Source organism: Mycteria americana, chromosome 1, assembly GCF_035582795.1.
Source record: "Mycteria americana isolate JAX WOST 10 ecotype Jacksonville Zoo and Gardens chromosome 1, USCA_MyAme_1.0, whole genome shotgun sequence".
NCBI lineage: Eukaryota > Metazoa > Chordata > Aves > Ciconiiformes > Ciconiidae > Mycteria > Mycteria americana.
The window spans coordinates 64,479,796-64,503,041 of NC_134365.1; the positions used below are offsets into that span (position 1 = coordinate 64,479,796).

The window sequence follows — 23,246 nt, forward strand, 5'->3', positions numbered from 1 at the left end:
GATTTACAGTGTGCAAGTGGTTTTAAAATTCCAGTTCTAAAACAAGAGTCCTTGATCAAAGTAACATAGTTGCAGGGCACACTGATTAGAAGCTGAAACATTAATTACAGCTAAGGATCAAGCATACCTCTTATCTACACTTAAATAAAAAGGCAAAGATTTGTCTTAAGGCCAAAGCATCCTGAGTTACTACTGATGAAGCACAAAAGTTTATAGCACAGAGACATTTCAGTACCTCAGCTGGCATTTGTGCTGCTCTAAAGGTGAGCCCTGCTTATCTGGGAACGGTGCAAAGATAAAGGCCTACCTGAAATGAGCAGACAGCATAGGCGACCACGTTTTAGATAACGTACGCTAGTGAGTATAACCCGCAGTGAGGAGGAGGAGGTCTGGCTTTCCTGGTGGAGTAGAGGTGGCTGCTCTGCGGCCAGGCAGCCTGGGAGGCACTGCCCCATCAGCTGCTGTGATTGAAGTGCCGACCCTTACACAACACCACGAGACGCAAGAGCAGTCATATCACAAACTTCTATCTGCACTTAAGTAAAAGTTGGTTTTCAGTTCGTAATCTTTGATCTGGTCACTACTAGTTAAAGACTTTATTTCCATGAAAGACAGAAGAGATTAAAATGCCTCAGGCTCAGCAGCGGGGTAGAGGGGAAAGATCCAGGTTTGTGCCTTCTCTGATGGAAAGATGGATGAGCAGTGCTGATCTGAGTCATCCAGCTTTAATATGGTTTGTCAGGAAACAATGGAATAAGATATGACACTTAAGGCAGTGCTTCTAAAAAGTGGCAAAACCACAACATGACTAGCCTGTGCAACTCATCAGCACAGTTTACCACAGCCCATTACTGCAGCATTTGGAAGGATTAGATATATGAAATGCTAGAGATGATAATTTCTCCATTAGAATGAAAATAAACATATGGTATAAAGTTTCCAGACTTGCAGATGTCCCAGGCCTTCAGCTGGGATGGTTCAACAGAAGCAGGAGTTTCCAAAAACTGTTCCCTAGGTTGCCTTGCATTTTTATATGAAGCACCTTAGACCAGAATCTGTCAGAACTAATATACCACATCAGATGAAATGAACTAGTGTAACGAAAACATCTATATTTAATGTAAACCCATCTCCGGCCATTGGTAATCAAGGCCTGATCCAAAAAAAGCCTCCTCAAGCCCCTAAAGAATAAGATTAATCCTTGAGATGGAGGAGTCTTTCACAAGATTATTTGTACAGATGTGTGTAAGTCCCATGCAAAAGATTCTAATACATAGAAGTTCAGCTCTAACATAAGTTAACTGATTCAGCCAAAGGCAATTGCAGTAACTGCAAGCTTTCTCATTTTCCTCTATTCCACCCTCCTTCCCAGTCTGCAATTATGCCGTTCCCCTATATGTGAGACTCTACCCTTCTTCACCTGTTCCTTCTGCTTTTGTTACTGACCAGACTGGCCCTGGTGTTTGAGAAAAGATGCAACTCAATAATCAACATTTCTTTGCTTGGTGGAGTTTATTTTACAGCTTCAAGAAATGACTGGGAGCTGTGTTCATGCAATCTCTCAAGAGTGCAAAAAGAAGAGAGGAAATTCTAGGATCAGGCCCACACCCCATTTTCAGGCTTTTCAACAAAAGGGAAAAAGTTTTTAAAAAAAAAACAAACACAAAACTTTTTTTTTTTAAATCTGTATTAATGTAATGCATCACTACTCTAAATGTTCTGCTTTCATACACTTGAATGATAGAAGACAAACAGACTGAAGCAATCTAGAAGTCACACTTTGAAAAATGAGGTTTCATAGAGAAAACACTGATTGCACTTTTTAAAATATATTTCTCTTTTGGATAACTAGTCATCACTTAGACTTGAGCTCACAAGACCTTTAAGCGGAACCCCATTGCTCTGTGCTAGTCAGCCTGAGCTTTGCACCCGCGGACTACAGCCTCGTGCATCTCATTGCTGAGACAGAGGTCCCAGGTTACTGTCACCAGTAACTGTGGGCTCATAGTACTTGTGTCAGAACTTTTTACCTGAGCTTTTTACTTTTTTCCTCAAATCCTTCCTTGCAGGTTCAGGCAGGGACAAAGCAGCAAACGTGTTGGAGGTTGTCACTGCTCCATGCTTCACGCTTCTGTAATGCTGCCTGACATGCCCCAAGTGAAAACTAGCCATTGACTGCTCCTGAAAGGCTTTTAGCTGCCGCGGTCTTCATTACATCCTACTAACAACTAGGAAAGGGCCCTGGCAGGGGCCAAGCGTGCCTTTGGGAAGCTCCCACAGCGAAAGCAGCAAAGCATTCAAACAAGTGTTTCGTTGTCTCTCTCAATTAAGCAGACAATATTGCGTCATCACTGCTGTAAATATTTTAGCATGCCAAATTGTGCCGTTTTGCCTCTCAGCCCTCACTCATGTCTGTAATAAATAAGGGCAGCCGTGAGCGGCTTTGCATTTTAAGTAACCTCTAGGCACTGCATCCTGGAGCAGAAAGTCCTGAGTCTGAACAGAAGTCAGTCCAGTCGTGTCCGATAGCAGCCAGCCCAGGTGGGACACTGAAGAGCAGAGCGAGCAGGCAGGGATACAGTCCCATTACCCCAGAATAATCTGCCACCAGCCTACAGCTCTGGGACTGAAAGACAGAGGTTGACTCCCCGTGTGTCTTCAGCAGTCCTTCCTAGATCTTTCTTCCATGAACGCAGGAGGGCAGACCAGTGTCCCTAGTCGCTGCAGCATTCTGTGGCAGCTATGAGTTTCACACCTTCTAGTTCAGCAGGTGGTGGAAGAGCAGCTGCTTATTTTATAGCAAACTCCTGGACAGCCAAGCCAGTAGCTGCTGCCAAAGGGCAGCTTGGAGGGAGAGAAGGGAGACTGATTGCTGTGGTGAAAAGTGGTCCTTCCCAACAGCACCTATTGCCAGTCCTGCTTCTTGTCTTTCCTTGGCATCAGCAAACCCAACAAATTTGACATCTCTTTTCATACCCTGTCTCATTTTCAGATATCTCTGGCATCTGTTTTTTTCATAGGAGAAGCAGCGTGGTCTTGGCCCTTCAGTTGGAGGTAGCAAAATTCACCTCTTGGCATTTGCTGCTGGCAGACAGCAGCGCAGCAGAGCAGGTTGACTCACCCTATTTCAGTTTTCCTTTAAGTGAATCAGATGTCCCTGTCACAGCAGAGCAATGCCTATGAAAAGGATGGGAGAATAGTGCTGCCACGTGTCACTGAGAGCCCTTCACCACCACCACTTAGAGATGCCCTCTCATTACACAAAGTGTGGCAACAACACGATGTTTTCAGTACAATTTCAGTGATCAGTCAAATGATTTCAGTGACCAGTCTTACGCTTTTTTGCTTGGTTTGGCCTATGTGTATTTTGCTTGCCACATTGGCTAATGGAAAATATGACTGTTCTGAAAAAACAAGCTTACTCTGAGTTTCAGCAAAGATGAGTAAACATAAGTGCAGCACACAGTACAAAAATGGTACTTGGACTGATTAAGAGGTTTCTTGGGCTCATCTTAAATGGAAGCAATAAGATGTATATAAATGTACACTAAAGTATCTACTAGTTCTTAGCCACATGGTAAAGCAACTGTCCAGAACTAGGAATACCAGTAGAAAGTCCTGAGCTATCACCCGTTGAATTGTGATACCACCAACAGTAAGCTGATTTGAGGAGGAAGAAGTCAAGTTCAAATTTCTGCTCTGCTGAAAACTCTACTGGGCCGTAAGGTATTCAAACAGCCTCTGATCAGGCAGGTGGTTGACCAGCTCTGCTCAACCAAAAAGCCTTCTTCCACTTGAGTAAGGGATTTTATCAAATGGTTGTTGTAGGAAAGCCCTTGCTGTCTAGATAAGAAATTCTGAAATAATTTTCATATCAAATACATTCAGTTCTACTTTCTGAGGCCCCTAGTACTCTCTCTTTCCTAGACACATAGAGAATTTTTTGCTTTGCTCCTTTTTCCAGTCTAATTCCACATTTGTGACAGTTTTGAAGAAAAGCACACAGCACGTTTTTATTCAGAAGTTGAAACACAGGTGTCTGGGGAGGTAAGGGATGGTTAGACTGGATGAACTCCAGCATGAACCTTGTGCGTATCTCAGGGACTCTATAGCATTGCAAGAGAGGCAAGCAGGAGGCTGGAACTATGTTTATGCTTTTTCTTCTCCCATTAGACTCCCAAAGGTTCCTGTTTGGAGTCAGTGAAGATTGCCATTGATACTGGTTACCGCCATATTGACGGTGCCTTTGTCTACTACAATGAGCATGAAGTGGGACAAGCCATTCGGGAGAAGATTGCTGAAGGAAAGATCAAGCGAGAAGACATTTTCTACTGTGGCAAGGTGAGAAGCTGCACTCAGATTATTTACACTAAACCCAGGATTTCTGTGAATGGGCTTTCTTAAGAATGCCAGTGGTCAATATCTGGCATGCTTCCAGACCCACCATCCTTTATTTTTCTTCCCTACCATTACCATAATGCCTCAGAGCTTTATGAGCACTAGATTTGCTGTAAAGCACAGGAATCACTGCTGTTCTCAGTTTAAAGCTCAGTTAGCAGTGGGAACCATGCAACATCCATTCTGCCTAGGATTATAAGTACCTGCAAGTTTAGACCATTGCTACACTCAGCAGTGCTGCCTAAGCTGTTACTGTTCCACATGTTGTGCTGGCACACACATTTGTGTAGTCACACACTGAGCCTGATCCGGACAATGATCCTGCAAATGAGTTATTTTCTGTTAGAGCAATTCCCCGCACAGGTTTGCTGTGAGATTGCACAATGAAAGGGGTGGGACCAAGCACATGCATGCAAGTGTCTGCGTACGGGAGAGCAACAAGTGCTTGCATTGGTACTACTGCCAGAAAATTACTCATCAAGCTACTGTTAGTTACTGTATCACCTGTCATTAAAAAGTTCGAGGATGATCAATCGACTCACTTGGAGAGAAGATGTCATCATGCTTCTGCTCTAGAGCAATGAGGCCGGAGTAGCGCACAAGCTAGTTCACGCTTTAACGTCTTAGCTGTAAGAGTTGATTCTCTGGTAGAAGAATTAAATGCCTTGTCCAGTGAAGTGTCTGACAAAAGCTGTTACAACTACAGTGACTAGATCCCAGGTATAAGAGAGAGACCTCATTGCACATTGCAGAATAAAGGTCAGATGGCCCCAGAAAGTTCATGGTGCCTGTCCAGTTTCTAATGTAGTTTATGGCCTTAAGTTCCCCTTCCTGCAGTGCTTCTTTGGATATATCGGCCTAATATTTTCCCTTTCTCCTTTCCCAAATAAGACGTAATCCACAACAGTTACTCAACAGCCTTGGAAATAAATACCACGGTTCCTAGAGTGAAAGATCCCATGGGATAAAGGCCTGTTTTACTGTGAGCAATTTAGTTAAGCTCTATGGTCTGGGAAACTAAGCTTCGGATTGGGTAGTTTGCAGACCAAGTGGATTTTCAGCAGCTATAGACCAATTTCCAAGTAAAGCAATTTCCAATCTGTAAAGTATGCAACTCTTTTCCAAGTTCCCTGCTCGGTTCTACTGGTAACAACCTTGCCATCCTGAGAAAAGCTGCACGTCCTCAAATTTTCCACCTTTATCAGGGTAGTCTCTCAGCCTCTCATATGCCAAATATGTTGATTTGGATCAGTCAAAATACTTTGTTTCAACTGTTTTATAGTTTCATTACTGCAAATTACCAGTAATATTTCAAATCAAAACCACAAAGTTGTGCCAAAAGGTTAGAACCAGATGTCCTAACAATTCTGAGTCTTCAACTTTCCCAGCTGCTTCCCCTGCACTTTATTTTCCCATATAAACCTTTAGGTTCTGTGAAAGTACATCTCTTGGTAAAATTTTATCAAGATTCCAAACTTACTTTATTTTTTAAGCCTTTCTATATTCAGTTGTCTGATCTAATCACTAGGTGACTTTCCTAGTTGGTGATCACTACTTAAACATTGAGCCACCTCTGAAACTGCATTTGATTTCTTGTTTTTAAGTTCAGTTGTTCCCTGAACTGCAGATCCTGCAAGCCACAGGGCTGCAACTCATAGTACCACGATAGTCAATGCCTGTGGTTCCAGCCTGTCTTGTGACTCAGATGGGACACACGTGGATTTATCTTTCTGTTGTGTCCTGTTTGTGCTTGACAAAACTTCAGGTGCTCAGGGTGACAGTTCATTCCAGCATCTCTGTAGTCTTTAAAGAGTTCAAAGGCAGAAGTGGAAAATAATCTGCAACCAATTAAATCCATCACAGTCCAGGATTTTCACAGGTTTCACTGAACGTTTTCACAGCAGCTCTGAACTTCCCAGGAGGAGTGGGACTGGATGTCCCTTGTCTTATGAGCTTATGTATATTCAGCTTTATGTACCTTATGAACTTACTTATGTATCTTATGAACTACAGACAAATATCAAGCCACCGTTAGATACATCAGCCATTGATTGGTAACTGACTGATATGAACTGTTGCATCTTCTGGGAAACATGGTAGATACAGTAGACCATTCTTGAAAGTAGTCTGCACAACAAAAGCTGGTTTTGTTTTCAGCCTTACTGACTTCAGAAGTACTGGAAGTTCCCAAGACCCTTCAGACTCAAGCGCCTCATGCAGATCTTTCCTTAAACATAGATGATGCAAACCGAAGGCTGGTCCATCAGCAGGGACTAACAAGAACAGCCCCGCTGAGTGGCAGTGTTACTGGAATAGTGACTTGGTGCAGTCGGGCTGCATCTGCCAGTTGAAATCATCAGCACTTGCACTTGGCTCTTGCTGCTGGCTGGCTGATCAGGCAGAGCAGCTCAGCATCCAGAAAATTTAGAGGTTTTATATCAACTGCCAACATCTCACTTGGCTTATGTAGCAAGACCTTTTTGGTCTCCTCTTTCATCCCAGGATATTTCTTTCATTAAACTAGAAGTAACATTTCCAGGAAATGTGGTGTCCTGAAATGCCAAAGCCAGCTGGCAGCTTTGACTGCTCAAACGTCTACATGGGTTCTACTTAGGTAGATAATGCAAAAACTTGTACAAATCATGAAAACAGTTATGAAACGCAAGTTTCCATGGCATCTATGTATTAACATAGTACAAATGTTTGCTATTTCTAAAGGCTGTTTCTTTAGAACCTCTGCAGTTTTTTAAAGGGAAGTATATTCACTGGCAAGTACTGAGCTCAATAGCGCTGGGCTAGAAAGGGCGCTTGGAAAAACTGCTTTTAAACTATCAACATACCTCAGGTTACTAAATTTCTAAAACACAGTAACAAAACAAACTAAACATAAAGGGTATACAGACTCATTTCCTTACTTATATTCAAGTCCAAAACAACATCTCATTTTACATGTAAAATGCTTAAAGAACACCCGTACCAAAGGCTTTCAGGAAATCCAGTGGAACAGCTTAAAATTCTGAAAGTGGGACCTTGGTCCTTTACTGTAGTACACCTCAGCCTGTGTAGCCACTGTCTAGTGATCATAAACCCTTCACGCCTTGCAACATACAGCTGGGGAAGGCCTAGTATGAATTTCCAGGTGCCAAATCCTGCTTTGGTTTGTCAGCTTAGGGCAGGGTGAGATGTGCTGCTCTCAGTACAACTGAACTTCAAGATAACATGTCCTTGCCTCTGCTGGCAGAACTGAGCAGATAGTTATTCCCTGGGAAAACAATAAAAAAACCTGGTTTAAAAAAATCAAACATCTAAAATACTTCAAAACTTACCCAGGCTATGTCCTTTGACACCTGTGATCATGATCTTCTCCTGAAAATGGCAATTCAAGTGGTTTGTGTCTCAGGAACGAATTCATTCTATACCTTGGCATACGGTGACTACCAGCTTTGGTGGCAGAACTAGCTAGACAATGACCGTACCAGTAAACAGCAGGTTTTTCCAGCCAATAAAGGTGCCAAAAACCTCAACGTGACTCCACCTGTCAGTTTTGTGCATCGAAAAAAGAAGATAAAATAGCCCAGATTATTGTGTGCAAGCAAATAGCACTTTAAACCTTCTATTGTGTGTTACTTCTGGCTTTTGTAGATTTTAACTGCAGCAATCAGTTTACAAAGAGCTCTTGGTTACTAATTACCATGCTATGATTTTATTCTTGAAAGAGATTTGCATCAGCAGAGTTCAGTTAGAGATAGCACTGAAAGCTAATCAACTAAGTACACTCCATAGCAACCTCAGGGCATCACAACTGCTTCCTTGCAGGGTTATGAAAGAAATTGAAAAGGCTGTGCTTTAACTAGTCACACCTGCCTTACAGTAACTAAACAATAATACATCTTTCAGTGAGGACGGGGGAGTAAATTAAAACTTCCCTAGGTCAGGCATTCACTCAGGCTCCATGACCACAGGAGAAAACCAAAAGATTCTGTTTGTGCCGGGTGCTTGGTTGTTCAATAACTAGCTCACATGATCTGAGCTTCTGCCTTCAAGCATAAAACTGACCACAGATTTCTTGTGGGAACAAAATTTTCCAGTGAAAGCATATGCTTGGAAAGCTCAGAAAACAAAAGGAATCTGCCTAATTTCATTGAGCAAGAGTTTGCAATGTACTCAACTCAGAAGAACCTGTCTTGTAATAAACAAATATGTAATGGCTTTACTGGGTCAGATGTAACCTCTACATCTGCCTCTGGCAGAGGACAGGATAAGGCCCCTCACCTCTGTCTTGCAGTGAGGTAGACCACAATGTCTTTGCACTGTGCATGACGGGCTCTGGCAGAAGAACAAGAGTGTGTGTGTGGTGGGGGGGCAGGTGTCAGCTGGAGGATGCTCACTGTTCCTCCTGGCACCCAAAGGAGCCTGTGCTTGCCTCCCCAGCTGTGGAACACCTGCCACCCCCCAGAGCTGGTGCGACCCACGCTGGAGAAAACCCTGAAGATCCTGCAGCTGGACTACGTTGACCTCTACATTATTGAGCTGCCAATGGCTTTCAAGGTAAAAAGAAAAATTGCCCTAAAAAGTGCATGGTTGGCTTGAACCAAGGTCTTCATCTAGCATCCTCCTTGCAGCTTCCAGTCCATGTTGAAAATAGCACTTTGGCCCAATAATGGTTGGTATATACTGCATGCATACATTTCTGTGCACTACCCACACAAAGAGAGGCATATAGGTGGTGTGAGAACAGTTACTGACAGCTGTAGCATGGGGTCTCTCTGCTGGAGGGACAGGCCTCCTAACTGGGGTTGAACACTTCCTGTGCTGAAGAATTACTGTAGCTGAAGCAGCACATGTGTCTTAATCCTCTCTGAGTCATGAGGAGGGAGTCACTGGAGGAAAGTGGTTATACAAAGCAGCAAAGGACTAGGGGCAAAGTTTGGAGGGGGACAGGGGAAAAAGCCACCAAGTTGATTTCCTTACTCTGTCCCAAAAAACAAATAGGCTCAGTAGTATTAAAGCCACTGGGCAAATCATGGTTATGATCTTAATCTCCTGAACTACAGTGCTCCTCTTGGACAGCTTCAGTAGATCACAGTTGGTCCCAAACATGGGCTGTCCATCTCTCACTCTCAAATGTCTAAAAAGTTAAAGCCTGATACTCCTTCGTGCTGCTGGCTCTGGGCAACTTGTAGTCAAAACCTTTGAATGCAAGGAGCGCACATCAGATTTGCATGCCTCCCTTGCAACGAGCTCTTGCAAGTCCCCAAACTTTCTTGTTTTACAGCCATTTGCACCTTGCTTTACAATTTTCCTCCGCAAGTACATGATATAAAGGCAAATTAAATAATAGTGAAATTAGAAGAATGAGAGTCAAAATGTATTTAAGTGGTTTTGAACCAATTAAATCCTTTTTCTTAGAGAGAATAAGGTCAGGCGACTAGCTGGCTAGTTGTTTCTGTGGGATGTTCAAGCTCTAAACTGGCCTTTTTTTGCAAGGAAGGTAGTTCTCTGATTATTAAAATTATATTTTACTACAGACTCCAAACTGCCAGAAGCATCAGATAGGAAGCAATTTACCAGTGAAGCAATCACCTTAGACCCGCAGTTCCTTTTTCCCCCAAGGAAGCCATATTCCATTAAGACCTGTATAGGAGTAACTGGACTCAGATATTAAAACTTTATTTATACGGTCCCACGTATGGAATCCTTTTGGGTACATTTTTAAAAACTTCCCACCACTTGCAATTTCCTGTTTCCCTTCGCTTGTGTTTGTATTCTCTAGTAGTTCATTCTCCCACTTAGCGAAGGTCATTGTCTCACAATATAAAGATATAGACAGCTGGCTTTAAAGTAATGTACATCTGACTCCCTGAGGCCTGTATCAACAATCATCTGAGTTGTTAAAGGAGTAGCAGTCCTAGAGGTTCACTCTTGTCCTCCGTGAGAAGAGAGGAAAAAAAGAAGTCGCTTTCTGCCTGAAAAATATACATTTTTCTGTGCCAAATACAAAAAGAAAAAACCCCACCCTTTTGCAATGGTGACAAGTTTCCTTTCTTTGCTTCCTCTCTCACAAATACACCCATCCTGCGTGCAATGCTTGCCTTTGGTGAGGAGTGTGCAGGTGTAACGCTAATAAACTCCTGCTCTGCCCTAGTCCGCAAACATTGGTGCTTTTCTGTTGCCCCAAAAGCCTTCTAGCAAAAGCAGTCTCTGCTTGAAACCAGTGAAGTACTTGAGACAAAACTTACAGTCCCAGTCTGAAACCAGTAAGAAACATGCCCCTGCAGAGCCCAGCAGTGCGATCTGTTATAGGGGCTTTTAGGCAGCGTAAGAGGAATCTGATTTTGGAGAGAACCACTCAGAGAAGGAAAGCCCCACCACACCAGCACTTTTGGGTAGATCAAGAATGGCCGACATCTGGGGTGACATTATTCACTGACCTACCAGCCTGCGCCTCCCTGTATTTTTTCCTCATGCAGATTCCCCATTCAGGACTTTTGTCCTTCCTCCCTTTAGCCCAGCGGTGGTGCTCAGCCCCTCTACCCTAGCAAGGCAGATGACCAGCAGCAACAGGTCTCCTCCAGGCCACCATGTGCCCTCTGCCTGGGGAGCTCATACCCACTGGCAGGTTTTCTAGGGGACTCTGCTCAGATGACTGATCCATCAGTAAGCAGGTACCTGTGCACTAAATGATCTCCAAATCCCTCCCAACTAAATTATTTTGTGATCTAGCAGGAAAGCAGGTATTTTAACCATACATTGAACAAGTCTCATTCAAGTATCTCCTTGTCATTTTAAGAGAATAAATCAGAACAGACCAATGGCTTCACTATTTGACTTCCTATTGCCTTCTGTTTATACAATGGGCATTCACACATTGTTAAAATTGCTCTCTTGAGAAAGCCTGCTTGTCAAAGACCATTTTGTGAAAGCGATGAGCTGTGCAGACCTGTCTTCCTGCATCTGTGTTGGTGAGGAAATTATTATAAGGGGAGCAGGGCTTTTCCTCTCAGTGGTTACCAACAGCTGGTTTTTAAATATGCAAGTAAGTTGTCTGGTAGCTTTTGGAGTGCCTCCAGACTTTGAACATGACATGATACGATGTGATCCCTGCATAGTGGCAGTGACTGTACGGTCTTGTCCCACTTAAATAAGTGCTCATACAGCAGCATGGTAGGAAGCCACCTTACATTCAGTCTAAGGTGCATGGCTGTCTCCAAGAGAACTGCAAGAGAAGACAACAGCATTTGTGGGAATGACTGGTGTGGTGTAGTCCATGAGAACCCAAAGCTGAGAAATGTGACCAATTTCTGAAAGACCTTTTCAAAGACCCAGTAGCCACCATCAAAACACTGCCTTTCTCTCAGCACTTTATCCCTCTTTATCCATCTGCAGACAGTTCTTCCATTCAGGAACTCCCTTGCATAAAAAGGTAGCTTGGCAGAGAAAGTATTGCCTGGCAACTATTGAGCAGAGACAACTGTACTTCAACACCTTGTGCAGTTCCCTGAAGGCAGGAGGAAGGATTGATCTTTGTGGAAATCCACAATAGCTGACACCACTTATCCCAGTCAAGATAAGTTCATCTTCAAGCCACATTCATCCCGACTTTGTTCAGTTTTTAGAACACAAGTGATAGAAATAGAGGAAAATGGGGGGATTATAGATTAGCTAATGTAATTGCTGTCTATTGACTACTATAAAAAAGTAATGTTGAACAGAAGTTAATGAATTAGAAGTGGAACAGAGTAAAAAGGTCTTGAATTCAGACTCATCCCCTGAACTCAAGGAAGTCCAACTGCTATGCGTTGAGCTTGCAGTCCTTGGAGAGTCTGCTGGGACATCGTGGGGATGAATGTTTTGTTCCAAAATACCATGGGGTGGTTTTGTAAATAAGGCTTCTCCAGCCTCATGTCATGATGGCAAACAGTTTGCCTTCTAATACAAAAGTGTACGCAACAGCCACCTACCTCCTTTCAGTCAAGATTATTTTTCAGCAAGACAAAGCAACAAAGGCAACAAGTCATCTTTGTGGAATTCATTGAGGAAAACCAGCACATTTGGATGAGACAGGCTTATGTCTGTAACTTAGACCTTGGCCTCTGAAATCTGAGGCTGTTTTCCTTAGGCTCACTTCTCCCATGAAATGCCTTGAATTTGAACTTCTTGACTGAACTGGGAGGTGCCAGTTACTCATCATATTGGTCACAGCTGCATGTTCCCAAGGAGTTACCCTGTCAACATCTTGTACCCAGGGCTTTGAAATGTAGCAGTTTGCAGTCGGATCAAGTGCCAAACATCACTGAAGGGTTTTTATGAAAAGTGAAATTGCGATCAGACAAAAGGGAGGGAGGTATTAATACATTGCCTGCAACAGCAGTGAAATGACCAGCAAATAAAAGAAAGCTGTGCTCATGAGATATCAGCTCATAACTCATCTCTGAAGTCTTGTTTATGGGGTATAGAGATAGGAAGAAAGACTTCCTAGTGCCCAAAGAAAGGTGGATAATGCACTTAAGAGGTTCACAGCCTGTACTGTAGCTACGCATGTAACCCTTTACTGCTAGTAAGCAGCTCTTGGAAATGGTCCCTCCAACTGTTGGGAGCTGGGAAGAGTACCAGCTCAGTCCAGGTGCCTAGGACACAAGCAGGATCAGGGGAATGGCTGGGAAGAAAGGAGGGAAGAAATGGAAAAGAATACAGGTTGGTACTCTAACCCAGCCCTTTTGGAAGGGGACTAGTCCTTTGGATGCCATAACATAAAGGTCAAAAGTTTATTGAAAAACAAGGCGATCCGGGAACTCCTGAGCACGCACTCGTGTGACAGTTCAGAAGTGTATCCAAGAATGATCTAGCAGTGGAGGATGTGGTAAGCCCAGCATGAATGACCTGTTGAACTTCGGGGGTTTCAGAAAGCTTTTGAATCTTTTTTTGTTTGCTAGTAGAAACAGAGTCTGTGGAAAAAATCTTTGCTCTGAAGAGCGAAAATTTTTCTTTAAACAACGAAGTGTGGTTTTACTTTTCAGCCTGGAGATGCAATCTACCCAAAAGATGAAAATGGAAAAATTATCTACCATGAGACAGACTTATGTGCCACTTGGGAGGTAAGCAAACACAACACCCATCCATATATGCTTTAAAAACACAGATCCTCATTCTCAGTTTTATTTGTGGCCTTCATAAACAGAGCTGAGGCATATTGACAGGGTCAATTGGATCAAATTGTACTAGCTCCATGGATAAATTTTACTTCTGTCCCTAGGGATGTTGCTTCTTGCCATCACTTAATTATTTTTATAACAAAATAAAACATTGTTCAAATATCCGACATACACATTCCTTCTTTCAGAGAGTACACTCTACATTTGCTAGATGAGGTATCTGTAGGTTTTTACCAATCTCTCCTCTTTATCAGATCTTTACAGCAGAAGAAAGTTGGAGCCTTAAGCGGTGACTAGATCCTCCTCAAAAAAAGGAAGCTTTTCACCTTCAAGATAAAACAGAATTTGCCCTAAAGCTCACCATAAAAAAAAAAAACACAAAACACCAACAAAACCAACAACAAAAACCCCAAGCCCCTTGCCATCAGAACAAGTTCACTCACTTCTAAATTTAATTATCAAATGAGAACACAAGGTTTTCCTGCTAAGAAAACTTGGAGGGAAGTAGCATTTGCCTGAAAGATTGCATCCTAAATTTGTTTGTGATGTGCTGTAGTTCTATTAGCCAGATGTCTCCTTAAGCCTCCTGCCACTTGGCTCCAGGATCTCAGGTGAGGCAGAAAGTGAGATTAGTAATCCTATGTTCCTGCCTTTTGAAGCCTTGGACAATCTTTAATTTATGGCCAAAGCTGGTCAGCTCTCCTTCTGCAGCAGGTCTGCTGCAAAAGCATTACTAGTTCAGCCCAGTTCACACCAAGAGATATAACATGGGCTACTACACACTCCACTTCAGCTTGCACTGTCCAGAGCTGGATAGTCATGTCCCAATTTAGCTCTACTTGAGGTGCAGCAGATAAAGATGGAGAATGGGTGAAATTCTGAGTGAAAGTTCAGAGTGGGAGAGGGCTTGGGCTTTCCCCTGGGAGCTAAGCCATCTGGGCTGGGTCTCAGGGAGAACGGGGACTTCCACGTTAGCTGTTTATGTTACCCTCGTCTTTGGCTGATGCAGTTCATTCCTCTTTCACAGGCTAGTTGCTCAAATGTTAGAAGCAACAGCTGCCCCGAACACCGTTATGTTTTTATCTTCAGGCTAGTGCTTATTGTAAAGGATATATTGTAGCGGGTCTGTCTCTTCAGCTAATAAGCCGAGAGAAAAATAGGTGGTGGTGAGCGCCTGCAAATAATAGCATCAATCTAAATAAAACTGGCTAAACTCAATCCAGATAATTTCACTCTCTCAGTATGGTGCTAGCAGGCAAAAATGGCTCCAGATGACTATATTTGCTGACTTGTTACCAAGTGATACAAAGCATATGAGGCCAACTAGAGGTCATCAAATACATGGTGCCTCCTCTCTCCCTGCTTTCAGCTCCTGTGAGACAGAAAGGAATAACAAAACTGGCAGGAGTGGCATCCCGCTCCACAGTGGGGTCTGCTCTGCCTCAAACAGTCACTGAATCATTTGTGTGCAGAGTTTCTGGGAGCAAAGGGGAAGACCGTAGGAAAGGACCCTCTTTCCCCTTAACAACCCAGCAGATAAAGCTAATGAAGACCAGGGCATGTATTCATATCCAGTATTCATAAGGCTTTCTCAGCTATGAGGATTTATCTGAAGTGCTTTATCTAGTGATTTATCTAGAATTCCTTTCTCCCCCCCATTTTTTTTCTACTTCATACTGTACTGAAGTTTTCTGTGCTGGTTTTGTGATGTGCCTTGCCAGATATTTAGGGGATTTCACTGGATAGAGACTTCATATGAAAAACTCTCATACAATCAAAAGGAATAAATTGACTTATCAGGAAAGCAATCTGTTTTGTTCACTCTCCCTTCTCCAGCTTTGAGGCAGTGCTAAAGCAGCATAAAGTAAAAATGTTTGAAAGCAGATGTCTGGCACTTACGTATCTATATCTCAGATTAATCTTTCTGCTCTCCAGACAAATTCTACCTTCACAGGAGGTATAAAACATTAGAGTTTGGTCTGGAAAGCAGGTCTACACAGGAACAGAGTTTAGAACAGCAGGACAGCACCAGCCCTCATGCTAGTAGAGCTGTTAGTTCTGCTGCAGCAAGGGTTTTTCTGCAATCTCAAAAATGGACTATCTTCTACCTATGTCTAAAACGCATGCTCCAAGGAATCAAGCCAACATGTGGGACTCCCCTGGTCTTTGCTTTCTTTGCAGGCTATGGAAGCATGTAAAGATGCAGGCTTGGCAAAGTCTATTGGAGTATCCAATTTCAACCGCAGGCAGCTGGAGATGATCCTGAACAAGCCAGGACTTAAGTACAAACCTGTCAGCAACCAGGTATGACTGCAAGCCAAGGGTGGTGCCTGCCATGGTGCCACCGCCCTGTAGGGAACACAGAGGCAACACGTGGCCCAAGCCCCCACATGCAGAAGGGTGACATACACTTTGCCACAGATGCTGCCCTCCATACTGTCACACTTCCATTTCTAGCTTGAAAATATTACTCATCCTATCTAGGCTAAAGATAAACATTTGAAGATGCTGGAACGGTCACTCTCTTCAGTTCCTGCTCCAGGACTATAAAACTAGTGCCTCTGCGCCAAGCTCTGTAACAAGGTTGAATGCTGAGTCAATGCTGATCTTAAATCTCTGCCATGTACCTTACTTCAAGTCCAAAAAATTCCCAAAACAAACCATTCAGGGCTAACCAGTCCTCAATGAAGCCATGTCTACCTCAGCTGACACCAAACCAAAACAACCCTAAGTACCAGGGATCCTGAGTCACTCTCAGCTTCCCAAGTTTAAAAGCTGTTAGAAGTAACTCCTAAATTTCCCGTACTTGCTCTCTTGTGCCTTTCCTGTAGACGTCAGTAAGAGTTAGAGAAAAACCTAAATTGAAGAGGAGACCCCATTAAGTGACCAACTTGAGCTGAACAAGCCAATGAAAATGATAAGCATGTCCAAGTTAAATTACAGTAGCGGGGCTCAGATAAGGTCGTAAGTGGCAGTGACCCATCCGAATGCCCAATACCTTTGACATTTGGCAGCTCACTGCGTTTCCTAGAAATCTCTGGGAAGCTCTTCTGACTCATCTGGCACAAACAAATATCCACGTTAGCAGTATCAGAGAAGAGGCCAGAGAGCAACTGAGACCAGCTTCCCACCCTCAGCGTATGGCCTGGAGGGCTAGGATTGGCACAGGGCAGGGCAGGGAGGCTGGCTATAGCCTTCATTTCTGTCTTTGGCCTGCATGGAAATGTAGCCTGTGAGAGGAGGAAATTCCAGCACCCTTCACCGGTATTAACATGCCTAGTGGGTGCAAAATGCAATTGCTGTTTCTGGCATGCCCCTAAGACTGCACTGAGCATTGCTGCTGCTTCCTGGGGTTGAGGAAAACCAGGCAAAAGATTAAGCCCAGCTTAGGGCAGCTAGCCAGCAAGCGTAGATGTGCCAGCTAGCTTCAGAGTGCCTGCAAACAGTGGTTGCTCTGTCACCTTGTAGACATCCCTTTCCCAGAGACTGAGAGACAGCCAGAAAATCCCTGCCTGTAAGGGAATGATGCACAGTATTTGCGATGTGGGAGGGCAGAGCTTGTAACAAGGTCATAATCGTTATGGAGATGTCTCAGCTTTTACATATCCGCCTCCTCACCTTTCTATCTGGGACAGTTTATGCCAACACTTCCCCTAAAGACATCAGATTAGTCATCCTGAATGCAAGAGGCAGAGAAACAAAGATCTGACCCACGTGAGATGGGTTGCAGTCTCAGCCTACTTCTCTAGTGAGCTTCCCTCACCTCCATCTCCTCGCTTATTGCCACCTTTCCACTGGGGGCCAATAAAAATTCCCTGCAGCCAAATTATAATCACAGATGTTGATATGCTGTCCACCAAAAAAAAAAAAAAAAATCCATCACGCAGCAATGTACAATTAGAACAGTAACCACAGGTTGTGTTTCCCTATTCCTTAACTTACATGTGTCCTTTCCTGAAAGCATCATCTGGTCTGTAGCTCTCAAATATTGGGACACCATCTGCCTCATCATCTGGTCCTGTTGATTAATCACCCTTTCTACGTTACTCTTGCAGGTCGAATGTCATCCCTATTTCACCCAACCCAAGCTCTTAGAATTTTGCAGACAACATGACATTGTTATTGTTGGATACAGCCCACTGGGAACCTCAAGGGATGAAACATGGTAAGTTTCCATATTACTCTCTAGTAGCAGGATCCAGGAAAAGAATCTAGTATCCAGGAAAAGAATAATAGTTCTCCATTGCTGGGTCTCTGTGAAAAATACCTTTGTCCCCATTTTTCAGAGTAGTGTCAAACTTCAGTGTCTAAATATTACTGTTGTGAATGTAAACTTGCAACACTCCTGATGCATGCTGTCATCAAAAAATGCCAGGTGTCTGTACAGGAGGTTGCCTCAGGTCTCCTCTAACAGAAAGCAAGTGTCTGTAACTGGGAATGTTGAGGCTTAGGTGAGAAAGCAGAAACTAAGTCAACATTAGGACATCACATAGGAAGTTGCCTTTGACAGCCCACCAACCTAAATGCTAAAGCTTTTCTCTCATCTTTCACACTACTTGTCAAAAAGGTGCAGTATTCTGTCCACAAACAAGTAGATGCCTCTATGTTTTGGCATTAAAGATAAGGAGGTTTGTTTGTTTGTTTGTTTGTTTTTCCCAATTTTCTTCCAGGGTAAATGTGTCCTCCCCTCCTTTACTGAAGGATCCTGTGCTGAATGCCATTGGCAAAAAGTACAACAAGACAGCTGCACAGGTTGCTTTGCGTTTCAGCATCCAGCGAGGGGTGGTGGTCATCCCAAAAAGCTTCAATCCACAACGTATCAGAGAGAATTTCCAGGTAAATTCGTACTCCGATGGTGCATGCATGAATCCACTTACATTGGCTTAGCCCCTATAGAAGGTGATTTTCCCATTTCTTTCTGTAGGCATAAGGCTTAACCAATGTCAAGCTTTGCCACATTTGATGCTTTTTGTCCCCATCACTTAATGGTACCATGATGTGACAATAATAGAGCAGAGTATAGAGGAAATTTTGGTGTCTTTTAACCCTCTGGAGTAGCTAAAGTTCCAGCTGGTGGTGTATCCCAGAGCATCAGTTGCTGTAGTGAGCAGCACAAGCGAGATAAAGTAATTCAGTAGGTCAGTAGCCCAAGGTTGCTGGCTGTAGGTGTTCAGGAATGACTGACTTGTTCTGTCCAGTCTGCAGGTACAGGGCAGCTTTGTTAGGGAAGGGTTGCTGCATGCAAGTGTGCCAGAAAGGCTCATAACCACACCACCAGAAAGCATCTGGCTTGGCCATGACACCCAAATAAGATGAAGAATTTCTTCCTGTGTCCCTTGCAGCACTCAGTACTCACACTGCTCCCTGCTTTCTGTGCCAGTGTATTGCTTTCAAAGCTGGTGGCCCAGTACTTGCCAGACTACCTTTCTCTTCTTGCAAAATGTGACTGGACTTATTCATGTCCTCAAGACTTTCCTGTAAATGCAAGCAAGTATGGATTTGTGGGGGAGACAGGGGAGGAGAGGGGATTGTACTTCTGAAATCTGGAACATATGAATGTTGATTGTGACAAGAAATGCTAACTTATTCCTAACATATCCTTCCATTAAGATCTTTGACTTCTCCCTCACTGAGAAAGAGATGAAAGAAATTGAAGCCCTGAACAAAAACATTCGTTATGTGGAACTGTTAATGTAAGTCCAGGAGGAATCCTAGATCCTCACAGAACATTCCTGTCTTTTCAGAGGATTTAAAAAAAAAAAAAATCACTTCCTTTTACTATTAATTTTTGTATAAACAACCTTCTTTTAAGGTAAGGCTTAAATATGGGAGGTCTTTAATGCAGCCTGAATACGTTCCTGGACCCGTTGCAAAAATAAGTGTGTAATATTTGCTTACAGCTCAGATGTCAAAAACCCACCTAGTAGAAAGTGACTGTATCTGGCTATTCCGTCTCTGCTCCATCTCCTTAAATGCTTTCTGCTATATGTTGTAATGACAGTCTCAGCCACTCACAAGGTGTAGCATTGCCCCTGTCTAGCAGTGTGGATATCAGAGCTCAAATTCAAATAGGAGCACTTTCTTGTCTTTCCCATCCTTCCCACCTTCTCTTCCAGTGCTCAGCAAGCCATGTTGCTGCTCGAGTACAATGGCCTATGGATTGTAAACCTAGTGTTTCCAGAGGCAACTTGTCCTAAATTGCCATGTGGAAGGCAAAAAATTAAGGACACTGCTACATGAAACCGCAGGGCTAATTTAGGGAGAGCTCTGCTCCTTCTCGCTTAATACTTTTGTGAGAACATCAAAATTTGCTTACCTAGCTTCCTCATAAAAGATGATACATCTTCGTGACCACAAGTGGTCAGAAACTTTGTTTTGGCCTTTCCTCTGATGAGGTCTTCTTCAGCAATCTCCCTCTCCTGTGGCATGGTGAGTTGTACCTTCTTATATGGAAAGCAGAAAAGCCATGCAGCTTGTTTGACTGCTAGACCACTTCCTAATTATCTCTTCTGAGAACTAACAAGGCTTGATCTCTTGCTGCTTGTGATCTAAAGCTTACCACCTGATGTAGTTTTGCTTCACCTGAAGGCTGCACTGCCCCAGAAGGCTCAGACTGGCCCAACATCTCCTCTTCTGGAGAATGAGGACGTTTGTTTTTCCTTCAGCTCAAGAGCATCTACACTTTATGGCTGAACTTTATGCTTTCCCCTTTTCAGGGCACTCAATGTGTAGCCAAACATTTTCAATGCATGGAAACGTTTCCATGCATTTCTCTTGTTACCTTGGATTATCTGTGTCTTACCAAACTGTAGTGTGCTCAAGCACTAAAATAATGAAAAGCAGAATAGCAGCATCAATAGCACTCTAAAACATTGACCACTGCTCAAAAGATGGGGGGAATGTTGCAAAGGAACAAATAAACCACTCACTGTGCTGCATAAATATGAACTAAGTTAAAAGCATCATAATGGAGTTAATCTTTCACATTTAAGTTCAGCCCGGTGCTCTGAAGCTTTAGTTTCTTAAAACTTAAAATAGCCTTCCATCAATTAGCAGCACTTGGTTCCAGAAGGCTTCTCACAAATGGCCTAGCAGATTCTTATGTGTGTTTTGGTATTTGAAATTGTTTGGTTTTTCATAGCTAAGTTGAGCTATAACATCATTTAAACTTTTAGTGAGTGTATACACGAAAAGTAACCTTGGTGCAAATGCAAGAGCCTTTTCCAGAAGCAAAGTTAAAGGATGCAAATGCCTACAGGAGAAGAACTTTCTAAGCCACCAATCCAAAAACTAATAAACTAAATACTTTGCTTTGTTAGACTAAATTTGGTCACAGGAGGCCATTGAGGACAAGGAAAACAGGTTGCATAGGATGGACATTGCCAGCTCTATTTTTCACAGGAGTGCCATGTTGGGGGAAAATGCTTAAATACAGTCTGACCTAAACCTAAACTGTGAAAAATGCCTTCTCGGAAAAGTGATGTTGCCATGTAAGGAGCAGCTAAACTTATATCTGCCTACTATGTGTTCTCACACTGAAGTGTCTGGAGTTGACACTGCAACAGATGAGTTACCAGCCTAAAGAGATTTCTTATTTCATCTGGCAATATGTATCTAAAAAAGTCAAACCATCATACAGGAAGACTTCTGGTTAGTCAACTTTGTGCAAAACCTTTGACTGCTGTGATGCAAATGCCAGCAGGAATGAAAAAATCCAGCTTTCCTCTGGCTCTTCCAGTTATCAGCTACCATGGGTACTCTGTGCAAATCTGTTGTTCTGATGGTGTGAGTAAGCCCATACGAACAGGATATTGCAATCAGTGGAATGAGTTAGCAAGTTAAGCATCTGAGCAGAAAACGGAGGTTTTGTAAAAATATGAGTACTCCAGGAAATCTTAGTCTGAAATGGTTTCTTCTCCCCTTGGAGAAATCTAGAAGTATTGTGCTGGGCAAGTTTTGTATTAATCTGTCTGCTTGATTTATCTTGTCCTCCCAGTCTCTGCTATGGATATTCTTCCTTAGCAGGTATTCCAAGCTGCATTGACTCCTCTGAGTGAATCATTTTCACTCAAAGGACTCAGACCTGTGAACATGTGAGATCTGATTAGCAAGCATGCTCCATAGATGTAAAGTAGAGATTATGGCACTGGCAACTCAGACATCGTCAAGTTATACTGAAACCAAAAAGCCAAAGTGTTGTGGCTTGTTTTTTTGAACCAACTCAATCTGTTAATGTGTAAACACTTCACCTTGGCTGAAAATTGGAATGAAATGTTTTGACACAACCAATTCAAAATGTTTGATGCCTTCCAGTTAGTTAACTTCAATATTGTGAAATGTAGCCTTCTTAAACTGGAACAATTCACAGCTGGGATAAATGCCAGTATCTGTTGTGCTCTGCTGTAAGACAAGGCAGCCAGCTGCCATGGTGCACCTGAGAATGCTTTTCAGAAACTTTTTATTTTGCTGATGGAAAGTGTTTGTCAAGCCAGGGCTTGACAAACATCATCTTTTAACATCATCTTCTCAAACAAACAAGAAAAACCAAAACAAAAACCAACTACCTCTCTCTCTGAAGTCTGTCAATAATGGGCAAACACTGTGTTATTTTCTCCACCTGCAGTTGACCCTGGGAATTTTCTTCTTGCCTTTTATAATGATCCTAGATCATGCATCTTCCCTGAGCATGCAATTTTTAAAATTAAGCCTGAAGCATCTCTACCTTTGGTAGTATGCAGCCATGAACATCCCTTTGTCCCCTGACCTGAGTCACCCCAAAGCTTCTTTGTAAATTCTCTGCCACTGGTGCTATTAACCTGGCAGAGCATCTACACCTAGGCTGAGCTAGAGGACAGCCAGACCTAGTCTGGGTATGGCAGCCACTTGGAGAAGGCACCATACCAGATCCAGACCTGTTCATGCCAGCTCTAACTGCATAAGCCAAAGTAGCAGAGTCTGGTGCCTCCACCTCTCCTTCAAATATAGTCCTTATTTCTGAGGGTCTTTCTAGATATCTGAACAAAGAAATCTTCCCCTTCCACAATGCACACATAGTGAAGCCATCCCCCTTCCCTACAACACTTGTACTAACCTGAGTTAAATTCACAAATATAGCGAGAATAGCTGACATCCAAACTCTTGTTGGTTTTTCCCATCTGTCTGTAGGCCTGAAAAATGGTCCTTCACTGTCCTTTCTTTAAATGCACAGGTTTGCTTTCAACTCTGCAGGGAAGATTATTCAGAGCAGACAGCTTCTGAATAAGCAGAAGAGCCTTCCATGAAGGCCACCTATATATTGCAAGGGAAAGAAGTTTGCTAGGCACAGGACAACTGCATCAGTGATGTGATATCCTGTTTCACCCAAGAAGCTCATTTGTTCAATCTGACCTATCCACAGGTGGCGTGACCATCCAGAGTATCCCTTCAGCGATGAATACTGAAAACAAGGTGTGTCCAGACAGGTTCCTAACTTGGTGCCATTAGGCTTCGCTGAAAGTGACCCAATGTTTAGTACTTTGACTTCATGGGGGACTGTTCAAATCAGCATTAAAACATGACATTTACTTCCTCTTGTCTTGTCAGTCTCTTATTGCTACTGAAGAGCAAATCTATTTAACCTATTGAATCTCTGTTTTTGGCTTAGGAGGCTTTAACGCTGAGCATCAAGACTTCAAAACTGACGGCTGATAAAATTGA

General features: G+C 43.0%; 1 protein-coding gene across 1 annotated transcript in view; it reads left to right on the top strand.

The window, feature by feature from the left end:
- The window catches only part of AKR1D1 (aldo-keto reductase family 1 member D1), a 35,359-nt gene extending 12,344 nt beyond the window's left edge, over positions 1–23,015 (top strand). The window contains exons 2-9 of the mRNA XM_075491710.1: positions 4,174–4,341; positions 8,830–8,946; positions 13,416–13,493; positions 15,732–15,854; positions 17,606–17,715; positions 18,221–18,386; positions 19,161–19,243; positions 22,948–23,015. Of these exons, the coding sequence (XP_075347825.1) occupies positions 4,174–4,341; positions 8,830–8,946; positions 13,416–13,493; positions 15,732–15,854; positions 17,606–17,715; positions 18,221–18,386; positions 19,161–19,243; positions 22,948–22,990 (888 nt within the window). The 3' untranslated portion in view covers positions 22,991–23,015. The remainder of the gene's footprint in view (positions 1–4,173; positions 4,342–8,829; positions 8,947–13,415; positions 13,494–15,731; positions 15,855–17,605; positions 17,716–18,220; positions 18,387–19,160; positions 19,244–22,947) is intronic.
- Positions 23,016–23,246: the final 231 nt, after the last annotated feature.